The sequence below is a fragment of the Hesperophylax consimilis genome, chromosome 30 (assembly GCF_061612785.1).
Source record: "Hesperophylax consimilis isolate HC1 chromosome 30, BYU_Hcon_1.0, whole genome shotgun sequence".
Taxonomy (NCBI): domain Eukaryota; kingdom Metazoa; phylum Arthropoda; class Insecta; order Trichoptera; family Limnephilidae; genus Hesperophylax; species Hesperophylax consimilis.
Window position 1 is genome coordinate 9794393 of NC_142865.1, and position 22143 is coordinate 9816535.

At 34.3% G+C, this 22143-nt stretch overlaps 3 protein-coding genes across 3 annotated transcripts; all 3 read left to right on the plus strand.

Moving 5' to 3' along the window:
- The first annotated feature begins 9 nt into the window (after positions 1-9).
- Positions 10-248, plus strand: LOC149409612 (NADH dehydrogenase [ubiquinone] 1 alpha subcomplex assembly factor 8). Its single transcript, XM_089649581.1, has one exon. The coding sequence runs from the start codon at positions 36-38 to the stop codon at positions 234-236; it is 201 nt and encodes a 66-aa protein (XP_089505707.1). The 5' UTR covers positions 10-35; the 3' UTR covers positions 237-248.
- A 402-nt stretch (positions 249-650) lies between these two features.
- PIG-M (Phosphatidylinositol glycan anchor biosynthesis class M) lies at positions 651-5984 on the plus strand. Its single transcript, XM_089649578.1, has one exon. It carries the CDS (start codon positions 658-660, stop codon positions 1963-1965), a length of 1308 nt encoding a protein of 435 aa, XP_089505704.1. The 5' UTR covers positions 651-657; the 3' UTR covers positions 1966-5984.
- Positions 5985-14803: 8819 nt separating this feature from the next.
- LOC149409614 (uncharacterized) lies at positions 14804-22073 on the plus strand. Its single transcript, XM_089649547.1, has 3 exons — positions 14804-15152; positions 18247-18381; positions 21019-22073. The coding sequence occupies exons 1-3, from the start codon at positions 14939-14941 to the stop codon at positions 21408-21410; spliced, it is 741 nt and encodes a 246-aa protein (XP_089505673.1). The 5' UTR covers positions 14804-14938; the 3' UTR covers positions 21411-22073.
- Positions 22074-22143: the final 70 nt, after the last annotated feature.

Here is a 22143-nt window from a genome sequence, read left to right on the forward strand (position 1 = left end):
AAAAATTTATGTTAAAATTATATTTGTAGTTCCAAATGGATTCCACCAAGAGGGCCAAATTGAGGTTAGGTATGTACCCCCAATTGTTGGGTAAATGCGGAGAGACCGCATCCGTTTATGCGAAATGCGTCGTAATCAAAGAAGCCAAAGTCAGTAAAGACGATTGTCTTGCGGAATTTCAACAATTGAAGAATTGCATGATGCAAGCCGCTAAACAGATGAAGACAAGACTTTGAAAATAGAATGAAAAAGTGTTGAAGTCTTTGAAAAAGGAATCAAATAGACTTGTTTGTCTTTGAAAAAGAAATCGAAAATACTTGTTTGTCTTTGAAAATAATTTAGAATAGACATAGAGAACGTATTTATTTGACTGATAATAATAAAGAGTGAGGATGTTTAGGCGGAGTTTGATGTAGTAGAGTTTTTTTTAATTAACCCCTTACAGGACAGGGTTTCTTTTAAAAGATTTCGAGTGGGTTTTCAGTGTGATTAGAATTAGCGTTTGTTTTATACATTGTTATTGTAAAATAGTGATTTTTTAGCCAAAAATAGGTATTGAATTTTTAAAATAAAAGTTGTTAGTTTAGAAAGTTTATATAGCTAAGATATATATCACATTATTATCGATTGAATTGTAGTATTTTATATACTCGCAAGATGCGGGCTTCTAAAAGATTTGTCAATTTGCCGTTCGGCACACATCTGGTGATTGCCACGATCATCCGACTGTTTCTGATTCTGTACGGACAGTTTCACGATCAGGTGTCTTCCATTCCCTACACGGATGTGGACTACCGTGTTTTCACGGACGCGGCACGGCACATTGTCAACGATGAGTCTCCATACAAACGACACACATATCGGTATTCACCACTGCTCGCCATGATGATGGTGCCAAACGTCTTGTTGAATCAAAACTTCGGCAAAATCTTGTTTTCCCTCGTCGATATTCTCGTCGGGGTAGCCATAAAAAAACTGGTGATCGAGAATAAGATTCTCCTAGCAGAAGGTAAGCCTTTAGACATGATCGCTGTTCGTAGGACCGCGTCTCTATGCGCTCTCGGCTGGCTTTACAATCCGCTAGCCATAGTAATAGCGACACGTGGAAACGCCGATACGATAGCGTCGTTTTTAGTAATCATGTCTTTGATTTTCCACGAAACAGAACTGGTGCGAGGAACAAAGAAATACTTCCTCTCTGGAATATTTTTAGGACTCGCAATTCACTTCCGTTTATATCCTATCATATTCAGCGTGCCGATGTTCTTTGCGATATCTGACTTCAAAATCTTCCAAAACACAAAATTATTTTCCGATTTGATTCAGCTCATACCGAACTGGAAACAGATGAATCTAGTTGCAGGCTGCATCTTGTCGTTAGGTTTCTTGACGGCAGTTTTTTACCGTGCGTACGGGTACGAGTTCATCTTTGAAAGCTATCTTTACCACATGTTCAGAAAAGACACGCGGCACAACTTTTCCGTGTATTTCTACCTTCAGTACTTAACGGACGACGATGCGCATTACTGGCATAGAACCGTGCCACTAATCCTGCTTATCACTCACATTGGCATTCGGTACGGTCGTCAGAAGACTTTAAACTTTGCGTTATTCTTAGAAGTTACATTAATGGTCGCGTACAATTCGGTGTTGACTTCGCAGTACTTTGTTTGGTATCTGTCGCTTCTTCCGTTGTGCATATCGGACTTCAATATCAAACGGACACGCGGTATTTTTCTCTGTTGCATTTGGCTTGCGACACAAGCCGCGTGGTTGTTTTCGGCACACGCTCTCGAGTTTCGCGGAAAGAATACTTTCTTGCAACTGTGGTTCGAGAGTCTCCTATTTTTTATGGCCCATCTCTATATCATCATAGTAATAGTGCGATCGTACGCTCCTGGTTACGAGGAGGAAGAAGAAGCCATGCTTGTGGCAAGACAAATGCAGGATGAAGATAGCGATTAAAGTGGACTGGGAAGTTTGGGCACACCCCTCGATTGAAATGACATATTTTACACTGGATAGGCATTTTTAAGCAGAACATAAGTTACTGTAATGTAAATGTCCGTCCGTTGGGAGTAATACTGTTTTGAAAGTTTTAAAAAAGAAATATTCCGATTGCGTTCTAGCGAACGAGACACCTTTTCGACGGTTGTCGAAATTCAGCTGGAGATGGTGCGCATTTTAGCATATTTTTGTACACAATTATAGTAACAACTCACTTGAATCTTGTCTGATTGTAAACATTTTTACCTCAAATTCTGGGGAAATATTATACCCACTACCGTGTCGATGAGTTAATTTAATAGCGCTTTCAAAACAGTATAACTCTGGATGAACAGATATTTTATTTTAACCATGTAACTTACTCAGTAGTGTACATATGTATTACTATTTTTTTTAATTACTACATATATATCATTTTAACATTTTGGGAATGTATGTGAAATATAAATATAAGAAGAGATACAGAATTTTTTCTTAGTCCCTCACTAAGAGACCTGTGTTGAGGAGAACTAGGTTTTGGATAGATATTCAACGACTTCTATGATTCAACTTCATGGTTAGGGTAGTATTTTCAGTAACTTCTATGATTCAACTTCATGGGTAGGGTAGAGTCTTTTCAGTAACTTCTATGATTCAACTTCATGGGTAGGGTAAAATCTTTTCAGCGACTTCTATGATTCAACTTCATGGTTAGTGCAGAGTCTTTCCAGTAACTTCTATGACAAAATACTAGTTTGTTCTTTTTCTAATAATTCCGAAATTTGGTGGACTTAAAGTAATTATTTTTTAAATTTAATTTGTTTGATAGTGAGTGAGAGTTTGTTACATGTATGACTTTAAAGCTAAAAATTCATAGCTTCTTTATCCAAAAGTAGTATTACACTTAGATATATTTATGCCCAGTTTTTTCGTAGAAATTCAAATGTAACATTGTCATCAAATGGCCGTTCAGCCATTTTTTTTTTGACATTTAAACAGTCCCAGTTAATATCCGATTCTAGGAGCGTTTCACCTTTCTATCAAATTGTAATAAACTGAAAAGCTTAACAACATTGTTAAATCTTATATTTTATGTAATCTGTATATTCTCATATATTATGTAAACTCTTTATTGTTATTGTATTTAAAAAACATAATTGTACTGTATGTAAAAGCCCTATGGGCGTTTAACCTTCCAGTGGGCGCGTTGAGAAATTTCCCTTGAGCGGGCGCTTGTCGTAAATTTTACGTCATCGAGTTTTCTCCATGTAAGTGTTGTTTTCTTACACAAATGTTAGGGAATTTTTTTAAGAATATGAAAAATGATAATAGGCAGTAATTATTTGACTTTCTTAAAAAAAAAACGAAGCAACACTCTAAACATGTTAATATTTCAAAACAAAATATTTTATCGACCTATTTAGTCAGAATCAATATTCTCATCCTTTAATTGTTACAAACCACCTCAACTGAAGAATGGTTCTTGCATGTAAAGGACTGGCAATGGCAACACTTCATTGATGCTGAGGATCTTTTCTTATCCAGTGCACATAACCGACAAACACCGCGTTTTGGAAAGCTTCTGTTTTCGGTTAAACTTCCCGACCGTAATTCACTTTGAGAAAAACATTTATATCTTGCGGTAAATGTTTGACATTTGATTTGATTCTAGCCATAGCTCGAAGCTCGATGCTGACGACTAAGTGGTAAGAGTGGGAGAAGCGATAAGGCGCGTCTGTCGTAAATTTTACGACAGCGCGCCCACTGGAAGGTTAAATGAAATAAATAAACATGATAGTTGTTCTCTTTTGCTGATCACAATTTGTCCAAAGCTTGAAACGGCAGTTAATGAGAACTTTCAAGTTTCAAAAAACAAAATGATGCTGAATTGCCATTTGATGACTTTGCCACACGTGAATTTCTGCAAAACAACTGGGCCTTAGCTTGTCTATTTGTTTTGCTCTGGTTTTAGGTGTTTGCCTTTTTGAGATGTTGAACCAGAATATTTTTGGCATAGAATTTTGGTATATTTGGTACGTCAAACTGTTTAATGATTTCTGTTGTTGACACCCTCACAGGGGAACTTTAACACGGTCAATACTTTAACGCAATAGTATTGGGGGTGGGCCCAGATCTCATTTATTTTCACCCATTCGCATTTAACGCACTTTACGGCCTAATTATATCGTTGAATCGGATGGTTGCAGGTTTGAATCCTGGTGCATCTCTAAAATATATTGAATTTTTTCTGATCGTACACTCAATTACTGCAAGTTTGCGTCATGTAATGTTGATCGTTATCTAGTGGACCTTATTTAAAAAGACATTGAGATGTAAATGTACTGTTTTACTGTATGTATATTTAAAAGTCAGCATGATCAAACTCTAGGTTTTAGAATTAAAATCATATAATTATTATAGGGGGAATTTTGTGTTTGTGGAATTAGAGATAGTCTCCTGAAATGAAATTTCACATTTTTTACAAGTAATATAAAATTTTTTGACAGAACTTTAAGAATTTTTTGAAAATACCGCAAATATAAGCCGTCAAATGTTGATATTTGCTGCTGACCGAAAAGCCTGTGACTTTGCGGTACTTACGCGGCGGTACAGCAGCACTGACATTTGAATTATGAATTGTACCTCTCAAGACACCATTGCTTAAGTTTTACCCAAGTTTACTTTGAAAGCTCATAACTTCATCATTTTTGGAAATATTGAAAAACTAATTTTATTGTCATTATTAACTCTTTAAATATGATACATTTTCATTGAAATAAAAATATTTGAAGACAACCTCGTTAAATGGTAGGACTGCAGATATATCACTAAAATACTATGTGTATTTTCTTTTCTTAATGTTTGTAATATTGGAAAAAAATGTTCATATTTTGTGATTTAATAAAGGGATTTTCACATAGGTAGGTACCAACTAAAATGTTTTAAATTTTACATAACTGATTAACAAACATTAATGTAAAAGTGTTAATTAAGTAATTGTGTAAAATTTAAAACATATTTATTTTAGGTAAGGCCCATTGTGTTTACTGTTTACATAATGTCAAAAAATTTCTTCGTGTAATATAAAATTTCTCTAATGTTTTAGTAACTTTTACTTGGCTCAAATGTTTTAAATTAAAAATGTCTTCAAATTTTTATTAATCTTATTTTTTTCCAATATTTATATTTCCTTAAAGAATACGCACAAAAAAATGTCAATTCTTTTGAATTATTTCATAATTAATGGGCAACTTGCATTATTTTTTCACTGACTTAGAAATATATTTTTAAAATTAATAGATTATGAAAAATGCTTTAATTTCGCAAGCATTAAAATGCTTTATTTTCAAAATATTTCTGTGGTTAGAAAAAAAGTTCTGAATTATTATTATTTTTAAAAATTATCTAGTAGCTCATTTGTTTTTCTCTTCCATTCAAATTGTAAATATTTTTCAATGTGTCAATTCTAACTACAGATATATTATAATGATTACTTATATAAACAAGTAATTCTGTGAACAGTAGCCTTCGCCTAATGTTGATTACTCCGACTTGACAGTTCGCAACAGTGGCAACGCTCATGCGCTCTGGTGGAATAAAAAGGTACTATCAAACACAACTACCATCTTGACAGAATTGACCCACTCTCACAGGATTTCTCTCTCAGTCAGTAAAATAACTGCTGAATATAGAATGTTATGATGCACTAAATATATACATAAATGGATAGAAGTGTGTTATGGGCATGTAAGTAAGCCCAATTTTCCCTTACTTTTGCTGAAATCGATCAAAAATTTTGAAGTATCAAAATTGTTAATTTTATCGGCCTGTCTGAGATTTCTAGCATTGATAGGTATCACTTCTAGGGTTTTTATTCACCTTTTCTTTGCGTTTTTATTTATGTCCACATTCTCTAACCAATGTACTTTATCCATTATTGGCTACAATATGATAGTTTATTTGTACAAACTATTTTTATTAATATGTATAATAATTAGTGGTACAATCTTAAAATAAAATAATGTGTAAAATTTGTCTTTTATTTTAATTAAGTACCTACTACCTATGATTTTCACAGTATTATCGTGATTATTTTTGGGGTATTATGCCTCCTTCTTTAGCCGACGTTTCAGACAGCGTTATAGTGTCCATCTGTTGACGTTGGCCAAAGAAGGAGGAAGTGTAACTTGGCATAACAACTCAAATAAATCACCTTAATAAATATTGAATTTTTTTTAAAAATTTTAGTTTATTAGGAAACAAACAGTTTTACAATTTTATATAAATAATTACATGTTTGCATTAACCAGTGAAGTTTCTACATAAAATTCATGTTACATACAGAATTTTTTTGGTGTTTCTTTATTCATATAAATTTAAATGATTACAGTTTTTGTTTTCTACAGCCACCATACTAGGCACATGCCCGTATTATGGTAGCCATATTTCTTTAGATTACAACGTTAAGATGTTAGGATATACAGAAATAAGAGAGAGAAAAAAAGATAAAGAATCATATGAATACATATAATGGAATAAAAGAGCAGTTAATTTAATTTAATGACACGAGACATTCATTGCAATAGTTCCTTCCATTTACCAATAGCCAATTCTGAATATTTTTTATATAAAGATGTTCAATTTCCGATTTTCTGGTATCTATATTAAGTGAATTGAATATTTTGGGAGCAATATAGGAAAATTGTCGCTGGGCAAATGCTGTTTTTGTTGAAGGAATTACACATTTTAGGTGTGACGAGTAACGCGTATGAATATTTTGTATTTTTGAGAATAAAACATACATGGATGTGAAGGCCCTAATACACTGTTAAATAATGGGCACAGTTATAACAGGTCAATCACTTTTATTATTCCAATCATTTCCAATATAATAATATAGAAAGGGACGACTTGGTCACAAGCTGTTGTTCATTGAGTTTTAAATTAGAAGAGATAAAATTTGATTCTATATCAAAAAACAGGAAATTGTTCCAAATGGTAAAACAGGAAGTTACCACTCAATGCTCTATTGATAAGTCGTAGTGACAATAGAGACATCTGTTGCATTATTAGTAAGCAGAATAATGACTAAAGAAAATTAGTACTAAGAATGCTCACAAATCAACCGTCTGTTGATTTTTACACTTTATTTTGCAAGTTTGGCAGCTTAATTATTTTTTTGCTAGTTGGGAGTGGTTCACGTTTGGTGCGGCCTGTCCGGAGTTAACTATTCACATTAAGGCGATGCACTACGAAGTAATGCAAAATCATGTCTTTTTGGTTTGAAAATTTGGTCACCTAGAAATGTTTCAGATGCTTTAATTAAATACTGCGAGTAGAATACATCTTGGCCTTTGAAATAATCGAGTATTTTTTAGATAAGTCTTTATAAGCCCAGAAAAAAATAATGTATAAGGCCTATGAAAACTGCTTTAAAGTTCAAAATATCCTACTTACGAACCCATTTTCGGTTATGATTTTATTGTACAATGTGGCAAATTAAGTTATTTATAAAATGATCGAAAAAAATTAAATATTTATGCCTTAACATCCACAAAATAAAATAAAAGGCACTTTTTGGCCATGTTTTTTTCTTGCATAAATCAAAACAGGATGGTGTTAAGCGGGAATTTAAACCTTATCGCCATCTATGTAAGGGCTGTTATTGATAGCGGCTCCATTTAAAATATTACACGACGTAGTGCATCGCCTTAATGTATCATCTCATACATACTCTTCTAATAGCCTGACTCTACTCAAGTATTTGGTTATGCAATGTCTTCCTCGGGTGTTCCTGATTTATTCTACCATTCACTTCAGCATTATTAATTTTCTTGGCACTCTATTCCACATGGCTTAACCATCTAAGCATCCCTTTCGTAATCTTGTTCAGTTGGTTTCTTTCCAGATCTCCACATTTGTCAAACGGACCAACATGGTTTTGCCTTACATATGTGGTCGAGGGGTAAGGCTCTCGACTAGCAATCCGGAGATTGCGGGTTCAAATCCCGGCATGCGCAAGTAAATTTAATTCAATTCATTTTTGTTTTTTCACAATTAATTTAATAAAAATAATATAGTGTATTTGTGACACGTTTCAGAGTGGAAGATATATGTCAGTATCGCACTGTACTACCATTACGCAGTCCACCATTCAGAATTGAAGCATTGCTTGAGATGGCTTTAGCTGTGTTTGGTGACTAGATTTGAATAGCCAGATTCTTCCCCATTTCCTTCCTTTCTCTACTACCTTCAGCCTTACAACATACCCCAATTGGGGATGCTATAGTCTTACTGGCTCCGGATAATTGGGAACAGTAGGGACTCTTGTGCGGTATTCACATAAAAAATAAAACAGGGATCTCATTTCTACAGTTCAGTCTACTTTCATCCTTTCTCTGCCAGTTCTATGACTCACTGCCACACTCATAAGGGTTGGTATCAGCACTCAATTATGGACTGCTAGCCTTACTTCTTTGGAGGCTACAGTTTGTTGAGGCCCTTGCAGTAATGGCGTACAAAGTTATTAATATTTTAATCGATAGCCCATACCTTCTGGAATGCTATAAGTTATTTGTACCAAACAACTACAGACAGGGACGGCACCATGATCTGCTATGTATCCCACATAGCAGAATGGACTTACCGGCTTGTCATGACACGAGGTATGGCGCTATTAAATAGTGTTTCTAAGACTGTTGACATATTTAACAGCAGCCTTGAAGGATTCAAGGGGCATGTAAAAGCCTTAAATTACCCATTATAATGTGGGTTTTATGTTTCTTCCTTTCTTTTTATAATGTGTAGTTTATGTTACATGTATTGTAAATGGATACACAGTCTGTTATGCACAAAAAATTCATAACACTATCAAACACGGCTTTACACACATACGCCTGAGGGATCTCATTTCTAAATGCATTCAATAAATACGTGAATTGATTCACTGAGGTCAAAGAGAAGACAATCACTTTGTCATTGAAGTGAACAGCAATATTATAATGATGTGAAAGTCACCACGAGTCACTTTATAAATATTATATTAGCGTATGTCTCGTCATTAGTGATTTAAATAAATAATTTACTAGTGACTAATAATTTTAAATGTGACCTTAGAACCAGGGGGGCATATTCGCTTTTGCATTGTATGTTAACTTTATACACCCTCAGTATCCAGATCACCATTCAGAATATGTAAAAATGTTTGAAATGGCATAAGCCATGTTTTGTGACCAGATCTGAATTGCCAGGTACTTCCCAACTATGTCTACGTCCCACTGACTTCGGGCAGATAGGCACGTAAAAAAGTTATGTAAAACGCTGATCAGGTAAACCCAAGAAGAGTGATCAATACAAATCTTCTATATATATATATATAAAACATGTAAATGTTCATTTGTTCAAAATCTTAAATCTCCGAAAATTTTTCACCGATTGCTTTTAAATTTTGGCACAACGTTGCATTCAAATACAAGTGTTTTTATATACCTGAATTATTTATTTATTTTAATATCAACAGTATAAAATATACCATATACAGTAAATTATAAAACAGTGACATCAGAAAATATACAATTAACAGAAACTCTAGATGGATATAAAAAGTTAGAGAGACAAGTACATGCAAAACTTATAGGTAGACTAGGTTACATTAGTATTGATTGAAATATATGATAGTATAGATAGGTACATGATATAATATATTACAATAGCTAAAATGTATGCATTTATATTCAGGTTTTGGTTGAAAGTAGGTAAGTGCCAATCAAGCTGTTGGTTCACCTTATTGACTATTTTTATTGACTCAAGTTTCCTCAGTTGCCCCAGGCAGTTCATTTTAAATACAAATTTATTTGACTTTTTACGTAAGTATGAGTAGACTTACATTTTATTGGTCATGATTTAAAAGATATGATATTAAAGCCTTTTTGTACCTAGCTTCTGTGCAGTTAAACAGATCCGCTACATCTGCGTACCTATTACTAATTTCATGTAATCTAGGTACAAGCGAGTGTTTGAAATCTTCAGTCTTAGAATTGTTACAATTAAAGAGGGTTTTAGAACGAGTAGCTCTTATGGGTACATGAAATTCAATGAGGTTAATTAAATCAAGGTTGTCTACACTACCATTTACAATTTTGAACATAAATATTAAGTCGGATATAATTCTTCGATCTGAGAGTTTTAATAAATTTAATTTTTTCATTAAGTAATTATATTGACGGCCGGCATAGTCCAGTGGTAACGCATTGGACTGCCATTCCGAAGGTCGCGGGTTCGAACCCGGCGTGCGCAAATAAATTTTATTTGATTAATTTGTGTTATTTCACAATTAATTAATTAAAATAATATATAGTATATTTGCGGCACGTTCCAGAGTGGAAGATACTACCAGTATCGCCCTGGTGTAAGACCACCATTCAGAATTGAAACGTTGCTCCAAATGGCTTTAGCCGTGTTTAGTGACTAGATCTGAATAGCCAGGTACTTCCCCACCTTCCTCTCTCCCTTCCCCACTTACCTTCAGCCTCACAACATCCCCCAATTGGGGATGCCATAGTCTCACTGGGTCCAGACGGGAGCAGTTGGGACTCTTGTGAGGTATTCACTATAAAAAAAATAAAAAAAAGTTTATACTTTCAATGGGAATACCGAGTTTAAAGTTAATGTGTCTTAGGAATTTGTGTTGAATTTTTCTATTGAATCTGAATGTATTTTATAATGTGGGGACCAGATCGAGGAGTTATATTCGACTTGACTTCGAACTAAAGATGTATACAAAATTTTCAAGGTTGAAATATTTCTGAAGCCTCTGGAGTTTCGAAGAATGAATCCAAGCATTTTCATTCCCTTATTGTTAATTGAGTTTATGTGAGATATAAAGTTTAATTTAGAGTCGAAAATGATGCCCAGGTCATTAATTTCTTCGACTATAATATGAATAAATAATTGGTTGACTTATTTTGTAAAATCTTAGTGAATATCACTTATTTATATTGAGATATAGTTTATTTAGAGTGCACCAATTAATTAACCTGTTTAAGTTTTTTTGTAGACTGATACAATCTTCAACGGTTTTTACTTTTTTAAATATTTTTAAATCGTCTGCAAAAAGTAACACATTTATATCGTTATCAAATATATTAACAATATCGTTTATAAACAGTAAAAACAATATTGGGCCTAAATGAGACCCCTGCGGTACACCACTTGTAGCTATAAATTGGTTGGAAAGGAATGAATTGATTTTTACTAGTAGAACTCTATCAGTTAGATAGCTTGCGAACCAGTCTAAAAGTTTTCCATCGATACCGAGCTTACATAGTTTAGTTAATTCATTATATAGATGACAGGAAAAAACAGCACCATCTGTTGGACGTAAAAGGAACATGCACTCTTGTTTCTCTATCTGCACAGACAGACTGAGCCACAACAATGCGTGGCGGGGTACAGCTAGTTTGAAATAAAATTGAAGTCGTCGACAGTTTACACTATCGTTCCCGAGATCCAGTGGCGGTTCTTCACCTGGGGACAGTGGGGATACTCTCCACGAGATATTTAATCCAAATCATTTTCAAGCGACGAGTCTTGAAGCTTTAGTAATTATCCGACCAGCGTGCAAATAGTCAGTCCTTTGATGCATTTCCTAGTGCGCATTTGGGGATAATCTGAGATGTCCCATTGGTACATCTCTTGGGTACATTCTTCGCGTGTCTTTCTCTCACGCAGATATTCCATTAAATCCCCTTGTGACACGGTTTATTTTAGTTCATAACATAGTTTCGGGCAGGAATCGCTCGCATTCAAATTAAGTTTGATGATAATCTTGCAAAATATTGCATTACTTTTATTATAAATTGTTATATATCTATAGAAATTTTTATTATTTTTTATTTAGAAATCTGATTAGGTGCACGACTTTTGTACGAACAATTTTGTTTGAGAAATTTTATATTATACTAGCTGTACCCCGCCACGGGTTGCTGTGGGTCAGTCTATTTGTGCAGATAGAGAAACAATAGCGCATGTTCCTTTTACGTTTTACAGATGGCGCTGTTTGTTTTTTTAAATGTAGTTTTTATCTGTCGCGTGTGATATATATATAATATCTCAATATTTAAAAATCATGTGTCACTGTGTTCGTACACGCTAATCTCCGAAACCGCCCAACCTATTTCAATGAAATTTTCTGAATGTGTATGGTTGGTTCCAGCTTGATACATAAGATAATTTTGGAACCTATATGTGGCGCTGTTGTCGAGATCAAAAATATTTTTTTTTCAGATTGTTTTACAAAAATACATACAATAACACATTTTTTAGCGATCTGTTGCAGAACAACATCTGCCCGGGTCCACTAGTAGGTATATAAATATTAAGATTCTCCGGTTAGTGAAATTTCAGTACAGTACAAATAAAAAATGTCAGTCATCACCATCGAAGAAGTGCTGGAACGGTCCATTATTTATTGGATAATTTGTATAGAGCCGCTTTTGTGAGATATCACCTCAGGGGCGCTACATAAATAAACCACTCAATTTCGGTGAGTTGTTTTGGTATGAAAAAAGTTTGTACTCTACTTAAAATTAACTTAATTAAATTTTTTTTACTGCAAATGTAGCGATTTAGAAAAGTATTTTCTAAATTATATATAAAAAAAAATATATGTACCATTTAATTTTCTTAGGTATTTTTAAATTATTTATTTATTGAACGCGCCCGTAGGGCTTATACAAATAAAATACAGATAAAATAATGCAGAAATGTAATACCTAAGTGCAAATAATAAATATCATACGATGTAATAAATACTTTTCATGTTTATTTGTACTTCGTTACATTGTCGTAGAATTAACAATTATATTTGTATATTTTTTACAATATATTCACATAAACAAGAAAAATATAAAGAAATATTTTTAATTTATCAGACATCAACCAACTACTATTTTGCACATCCAGAGTTTTAGCTCTCTTTGGTTTATAACGGATTACGTTTCACCAAATGAATCAGTTCTATTTGAAGATATAAACTGTATAAAAGCGAACTTATAATGAAAAATTGTTGAGCTAAATATATCTACATCATCGGAGTATATGTTTCCCAAATTATAATCAAGAATTACATATTTTCCACAATAATGCAGGTGTGAAAGGGTTAACCACAGATATAGCCATAAATAAACCACTCTCGATATAGCCTACGGGGAAGTGAGGCCATTTAAAAAAAGGTGCGACCATAGACAATATAATTGCACTCAGCCATTCATTCTTTACCCCAAAAAACTATTTTAAAAAAAAAAAACGTCCTTGAAGCAGAAAAATATCGAAATTTTTCTTGAGGGCAAAGTTCATCTGACAGTGCATTCAAAAAAAACTTTTACAGTTCATTTTCAAGAGGAAATTTTGTCAGTGGAAACTCAAAATCACTTAAAATATTTAGTTTCTTCATAAAAGTAACAAGAAATTTGAATAAATGAAAAACAAAAAGGTTATACTTTATTATTTACTGTCAAATGTTTCCTAGCCTGATTAATCTTTTTTTCCCACCATAGACTATATGTTAAGAGAAATTTTTGTTAAGAGGTTTCAGTATTTACCTTGCGTGAGCTTCATAATATGGCGCGCTCACACTAGTGATGGGCAGGATCGAAACATTTACATGATCGAAACATCAAAAGAATCGAGTGGTTAATCGATTTAATCGTTTTTTGCTTCTTTTGCTGCTTTTGGTACATTCGTATGGCACATTTTGGTAGATAAGTACTTCATTTATTGAAAATCCATCTTGTATGACAAACTTTTGAAATGATTTGTATGCTAAGTAGTGCACAATGAACTATAATCTTAATCAATTTTGTGTGTTGTTAATGCAGCTATAACAGTTTATGATTTTTTAGGGTATTTCATGAGACAAGGAAAAGGATATGTCATTCAAAATTTAAGAAGGTTTTGTCTTTTTTCAAACATCTTCGGCCTCACCCCGCGGCTTCAAATTGCTCTAGAATACCTTTTTCCAGGGCTTTTTAGATTTTAGACACATTACGCTACATAAAATGTTGGGGTGACACACTAGGCTTTACTCTTCCCCGGAAGAGGGGGTCAGTTCAATTGGGGAACTGCCGCTGAAAATCATTTCTTTGTACGGGATCTGTCACTTTGACAGATGACAGTTGGCTAATTACGGCGCTCCGTAAATTGTTCTGACCCCCTCTCCTGCTGTAGGAGAGGGTCGCATAATTTTAAAATATCGCCTGGCTAACAGATAATATCGTATATCGTCGCAATGCCAACACTTATAACACATCATATTTTTAGATGTGACAGGTCCGGATAGAATTGTATCGCGAGCAATAGGGAGTTACATAAAACGCTTTGAACTTATAGCGTAATCTGTCAGCCCCATCATGGTGAAGTAAAGGCACGCCTTATAACATAGAACGCGCGATATAAATAGAAACTAGAAACACAATGTTCAATTCAACTGTTCAATTCTATCTAGCAACGCCGCATTACAATATAAATGGAAACCGAAAGAAAACTGCATCTGATGACTTCTTGAAGCGGTTAAGATCCTCGGTTACAAATAAAGAGTAGTTTAAATTTTTAGCTTTTCAAATAAACATGCACGTTTGACATTTTTCTATTTTTATTGTGAAGTATAGGCAAATATTTTACAATCGTTACTGCACATTTTGACATTTTTTAAAGCATAATATGATGTCTATTGTGTATTTTGCAATCGATTATTTATGATGCAAGCTATGCTATTATGGAGAGTGGTTTATTTATGCTATTATGTAGTGTCTATGGCGAACACATGTTTCTAGCTGTCAAAATATTAGGCATTTATTTAGGGTGAGTGATTAATTTATGGTATTAGGCCGTAATAAAAATATAACAATCGACGAGATTAAAGAAAAAGGGTCACATAAAATATCTGTTAATTAAAATGCCCCCTAAAGCGAGGTTGCATAACAGGAACGGAAAAATAAAGAGTTTTCCACAAAAGGTGCAGAACATCGACTCACAGCCGTCATCATCTGCCGAAAGTTCTACAGCTGGATCGACTTCGGAAAATGACAGAAAATTCGATGTCGAAGTTTGCTGGTGCATACAACAATTAGAGACTACCTTGGAAAATAAAAACATTAACCCTAAACTAGGTAATTAAACTTTGTTTTTTAAAATTTTGGCAAATTATTTCCCTAACTGCCGCATTTTTAGACACAGATTATGGAAAGTACTCTTTGTTTCATCAATTACTACAAGAAACAACTATTTACATGAACAAAATAGGTTATTAGGTTCTTAGTTTGGGATTAATTGAGTAATTTATATGCAATATGCTATTAAAACAAAACTTTGGCAAGTGTCACTCCATACAAAAATGGGTAAAGGTTACGAATTCCGCTTCACGGTAAATATGGAATGTTTACTTTGAATTAATACTTGAATTTAGTTATATTATATTACTAAAAGTTACTATAAATGTTGGGGAACCTTTAATAACGCCTGCTCGCGTCCCCTTTAGAGTTATATCCCAGTTTTCAAGTAGTTTGTGGGCTACGCTAGGTTTGTATAGACTGGTTTGTGATTTAATTCTAATACGATACTATGAATATAATCCAACTCTTGATATGAACATAGTCGCCTGCATACTAATTGACATATCGCGTAAGTGACTTAATAAACGAAATTAAAATTAAAAGTGCATATTTTTCCGATTCCCCGACATAATAAATCATGTTTTGAATTAATTAAGCTAAATCCATTTATTTGAAAGTGAAATATTGCGTATTAAGAGTGAAGCGGAATAAGAGAAAAATAATCAAAAATGTCCCAATGGCGGCAAAGGGATCGTTCTATAAGGTAAAATTCGATTTAATAAAAATGGAATGGAATTACAATGCCTATCTATTCAGACGTAAATCGTTATTTTTTGTAGTAATTGAAGTAATAATCAAAGTGGAAGATACTCTCAGTGTCGCCCTGGTGTAAGACCACAATTCACAATTGAAACATAGCAATGGCTACGACCAGCTCTGAATAGCCTGGTACTTCCCCACCTTCCTCTTCCCATCTCCTTCCCCTCCCCAGTACCTTCAGACTCCAATAGACTCAAATACCCCAATTGGGGATGCCATAGTCTCACTGGCTCCAGACGGTTGGGAGCATTTGGAACTTTGTGCGGTTTCACTTAAAAAAAATTAAGTTAAAATATAATTTCCATAATCTGTGACCATAAAAAGTGCGGTTAGGGGAATATTTACCCTGCAAACATTTCGACATGTCACAAGAGCATTGTGCATTCCTCTCGACCTAACCTAACCTAACCCAATAGATAGAGCGTATGGGATTGGCTAAATGGGGAAATGTAAAAGGAGAGAAAGGATGTTGGGTTAAGTTAGGTTAAGTCCCACTACCGCCCTGTTAAAAAAATTTAAACATTGCTTGAAATTAAATTTTCTGTATTTGTTGACTTTATCCAAATAGCCAGATAATTCCCAACCTTCCTATTTCTCTTCTCCTTCGTCTTCCCACTCACTTCAACGTCCTAACATATCCTGATTGGGGATGTCATTCAGTTGGGACTCTGGTGCAATTCACAAAAAAAAGGAAAAAAAAATTGGTCACAGCTTTGGTGCCGGAAATCAATACAGAAGCTTCCAAGCGATGTGCCCATCTCATTCCTGGCCCCACTGTGAGACAGCCTGGGCTCTAACTGCCTCGTAAACTCTGGTCCGCCATCAGAAGGATATGGTCCTCCCATAGCTGTTGTGTCCACATGATGCATAGGTGGGGGCCTCAAAGAGTGTGTGTGTGTCTCCTGCGTAACTCTGGTTCAATGAACTCTGGAACTCGGATCATTTTCAAAATTGGAACTGATTCTGTGAAGAATTCAGACAAGTGATAAAGTATCTACCTACCTACCTACCTATATATTATAATATTTTTAACAGAAAACTATTTAAGGCGATGCACTACGTAGTAATGCAAAATCACGTGTTATTGGTTTGAAAATTTGGTCGCCTAGAAATGTTTCAGATGCTTTAATTAAATACTGCGAGTAGAATACATCTTGGCCTTTGAAATAATCGAGTATTTTTTAGATAAGTCTTTTTATAAGCTCAGCAAAAAATAATGTAATAGGCCATGAAAACTGTTTAAAGTTCAAAATCTCCTACTTACGAACCCATTTTCGGTTATGGTTTTATTGTATAATGTGGCAAATTAAGTTATTTATAAAATGATCGAAAAACATATTTGTACCTGAACATCCACAAAATAAAATAAAAGGCAATTTTTGGCCATGTTTTTTATGGCATAAATTAAAAAAGGTGGATGGTGTTAAGCGGGAATTTAAGCCTTATCGCCATCTACGTAAGGTGTGTTATTGATAGCGGCTCAATTCAAAATATTACACGACGTAGTGCATCGCCTTAAACTGTCTTTTTCAAAATTGGAAGTGATTTGTCAATTATTCAGAGTATTCTGTGATTTTTAAATCAAAATAAGTAAAGGTGTACCATCTTCAGTTTTTATTTTTTTATAACTATTTGTATGGAATAACTTTGAACAATCACTGAACATTTATTTATATTTACTGTTCATTTAAAAAATGTCACTAAGGACGGGTTGTTTCGGAGAATATGAACAATTCTTCAAATTTCAAAGTTAATTTTCAAGTTCTGTGAAAGATTTTTTCAAGTTCTGTTTTTATTTCAGTTTTGTCAAGCAACTAGCCTTTAATGATATAGTAACAGAACTTGAATAGGACTTTCACAGAACCCGAAAATGAACGTTAAAATTTGATGAATTGTTCAAATTCTCCGAAACAACCCATCCTTAGTCATGGTGTAACATAATCGATTGAATGATCGGATAGCTAATTAATTAAAGGAACTTGGCCCCGGCAAGGCTGATGTCCTGGGTTCAATTCCTTGATTCAACCAAATCTTTTTGTGTTTAAATATTAAATGAATTAAATACTATCCAACTATTTATTGTTTTGTAATGTAAGTCAAAATTTCATTAACCCAGCGTGGGTGTGATGGGGTATGTCATACCCGAGAAGTTTTTAAATGCAGATTATTTAATGTTATTGTTGCCATGTAAATCCCGTCATCACAGTAGCTGGAGGTAAGGGAGTGGGGGGCGAGGTGCAGTGTTGAGCTTAGTGTCGCGCCGGCGTCTGCAGGAGATACACGTGTGCAAAGGTATCTCTAACATTATGTAATGGTTGGTTTCTTGTTCCAGGGGAGGAGTCGGTAAAAATCTTGAATGTATTGAAGAGTAACAATCAACCGGCTGTTAGAAAGAGACAGCTGATGAGGTCCCACTTCGGCGACTACAGGGCTAAGATGCTTGCAGAGGAAAAGAAAGCCAAAAAAGGTAAAAGTCATGTATAATTTTGGTGTTGATGGCTTCATTACAAATTCAATTGAGACAAATAACGTTGGTAAATATACAGATTCGCTGGGCGTACTTGAAAATGCAAAAAATATTTTTAAAACACTTTGTATCAGTTCAATAACAATGAGAAGCAAAATAATGCACTTACATAGCTATTTCGTTCAAATTAAATTTGACAAATTCGTTATGTTCACTTGGCGGCTTGAATAATCGATTTTTTGTGTGAAGATTTCCATGAAATCCGTGCGGCGCACAGCCAAAAAAATAAAAATCATTTTCAGCTACAATAACATCAAAAATGCCATTTTTTATAATATTAGCACTCGAGTGTACACCCAAAAGCCACTGCTTGGCGGCCATCTTGAATGTTCATTACTGATGTGACATGATATGAAAATAGGTTTTTAGGTAAGTTTTTTTATTCTTTTTTTATTTAACCCAGACTAAGAACTTAAGAACCCGTTTTAAGTTTAATTAAAAAAGAACAAAAAAACTCTCCTAAAACCTATTTTAATTAGTCAAAAAAAGCATTGCGTGGGTAAAAGATGTTAAATTTTTTGTTGATTAATTTTAACAAAATAACTATTTAAATGCATTATTTTTGCTTCGCGGTAGACTGAAAATTATGCATCGCATTGTTTTTAAAGTAAGTCTAGGTGTTTTTAAAACAATTTGTGCATATTAAGGATGTCCAGCGTATCTGGATATTTACCACGATGAGATTTGGTTTAGGCCATAGGCCCATTATGCTACGGATAAACAGGATAAAATTTCCACGACCCGAACCGCGAATATTTTGTCCTGTTTATACGCACCCTTATGTGTCACCTTTTTCCTCTGACAGTAGCCCAGTCTCTTTGATAAAGTTCCCCAAGGTTGTCACTGTGTGTTTGTACATGTCTCCTGGTTCCAACATGGTATTCAACTCTCCATCGTTCTTCCCATCAAGATGACCAGACATAGTTCAATCAAATACCCTAGAATATTAACACTAATGGTCGGGAATTTTACCACCAAATTGGGGGCGAAGCGCGGGTGTTTTTTAAAATTTTATCGCCAAAATTAGACTTTCCGCTAAATATTCATATCTTATGATCTATTTGATATTTTTCGATGAAACTTTCAGTGTTTTACTTCAAAAGGATGTCTCTATTTATTTACTTAGCAATGTATGTGTAATTCCTTTTTTTTATGAACAAAAACTTTCTACTTTCTTGGGAATCATAGAAAAAACAGTATTTCACAATCGAAATAACATATCGAAATTTATTCATACAAAAATACATATAAAAAAAAACTATAACCTAATAGTGCTTGAATGTGTGATAGCGTTCGAAACACTTTCCTTTATGCAGGGGCACATTGCAAAACTTGCACATATTTGTAGTTTGTGAGCAGGACATACGCGACAATGATTTTTTTTTTTGTGTTTCAAACTCATTGTATTGACAGGTAGATAGATCGGGTACCGCCGACAATAGAAAACACATGACCCCGCACCCATTTAGAACCCCTTGTTTACAAGTTTCCCGCTCCTTACCGCTTTGTTTAACAAAACGAGTAAACTCGTCTCCCGTGTCTTACTGTAAAAAGGCGTATGATGAGTTTTCTCGTTTCCCGCAAAGAATGTGTTAATAATAAGTCAAACTCCAATAAAATAATGCACGTATTTACTTGTATTGGACGGCAACTCTGGCCGCTTTAGACGGTGATGTATCACAGCATAATCATGCTTAAAGTCCATTTAAAGTATGAAAGAAAACTAAGCCCCACAACCTCAATGGCGCTATTGTAGAAGTTGGAGGTATTATAACTATTATATATTTGGCGCAGCTGTCAGTGTTTGCTTTCTACCCCAACAGCTGCATGTGTCATGTGTGTACGAGGTGACAGTGTCCTGTTAATATTTTTAATATTTTTTAATATTTAATATTTTTGTCGGTTGGGAAAAGAGAGCGAGCAGATGCATCCATTATCTTTTATACGTCGATCTGTCATCTCGCTCTTATACATTCAAAAAGCAGGCGTACCACCTAAAACCTTTCTTACAATAAACTATGTAAAGAATGTATGTAAAATGGCAGACCGAACGCCCTTGATTTAACAAGCCACGTCAACCTGTCAAACACTCTATATTTTTTTAACAATACCTCCAATAATTATTTCGTTAACTTTCTAATTCAAAGGCCTCATACACTATGTGTCGTATCGTATCATGTTACTGCTGCCATTACCTACCATTTACATTTCCTTTTCACTAATTTAAGTTTGTATAACTTAGGAGTAGGCATATTCTTATTTTTGTACAACAGGTTTATACCTACAAATAATTATTGTATGCATTTACTATTTACTTGCTGTTATAATATGTCAAATGGATATGGTTATATATTTTTACTATTGTGAACTTACAATCTTCAGAATATTATTTTTTTATGAACTATGTATGTAAAAGCCCAATGGGCGTATAAATAAATAAATAATCTCGCTAGCTATCTCAGTGAGTTTATATTCATATTGAGCAGTTGTCTAGTTCGCTTGGGGCTTAATAAATTGTGCTGTAATTACTGTAACATTAATTGACCAAACTAAATATGTATTATTTTAACCTTTCAGTAAACAATAATATATCGTTTTCTAACGGCGCATCAACTAGTGGCAAATCTACGTTTCTCAGAAAGTCTGCCATCCTGACGTCGAGCGATAATACTTTTCGCTTCAATTTCACTCCGGCCATGGAGGAGATGTCCATCTCCGGAGCGCCTTCAACCCCCGCCACCTCCAGCGGTCTCAATGATAACTCTGCCATCAATCCAAACAACGCTGCCGTCAATTCAAACAACGCTGCCGTCAATCCATTCAACGCTGCCATCAATCCAAACAACGCTGCCATCAATCCAAACAACGCTGCCATCAATCCAAACAATGCTGCTATTGGTAATAAAGTGTTGGATTTTAGTGGGGAATCTTTTAAATTTAATTTTGGATCTAATAATGAATCGAACTGAAGAAGTTCAATATTTAATTTTATTGTGCAAAGTTGTCACCAGTTAGTCGCGGAAGAGATAATGAATTAAATTGGATTAACAAATAATAATAATAAAACAAATGTCGCCAATTTACATCAGACCATTCGACTCCTAGGCCCGAGACAGGCCAGTGAAATGTCTAGTGTAAAAAAAACAGTGTGAACAAGTGAGTTCTGATATATAGGCTGTTAAACATTTCATTTGACTGTAGTGACCACATACTCATTAAAAGTCTAGTAAATTTATATTTAATTTAATAGACAACACATTTTATGTATGTATTTTAATCAATTTATTAAATTAGTTTTGAGTACAATAAACGTAAAGGAAAAAATCAAACCGTAAAAAACAAAGTTTTTTTTTATTAAATATCTTAAAATAATAATAATAATGTTTATTTCAGCTGGACAGAGCGGTGTGTGCAATGCTCTGCCTGCCATAAAAGTTTACATTTAAGTTAATACATAAAAAAATCAATATCGAAATAAATAAAAAATGAATAAATTGATGAACACATTAGGACTCTATGGTGGCTTGAGTGAAATTCTCCATCTCTGGTGTAGAGGCGCTTCCTGCCACTGGGCAACGGACTGGACAAGAGTGTTGTCCGATCTCTGGTAGCGCTGACTCGTCCCGGCTATTCTGTGGCGCATTAAAGCAGCGAACCCATGCTCCCTTCCTTCGGTGAACATCTGTGAGGCACTGCATCGCC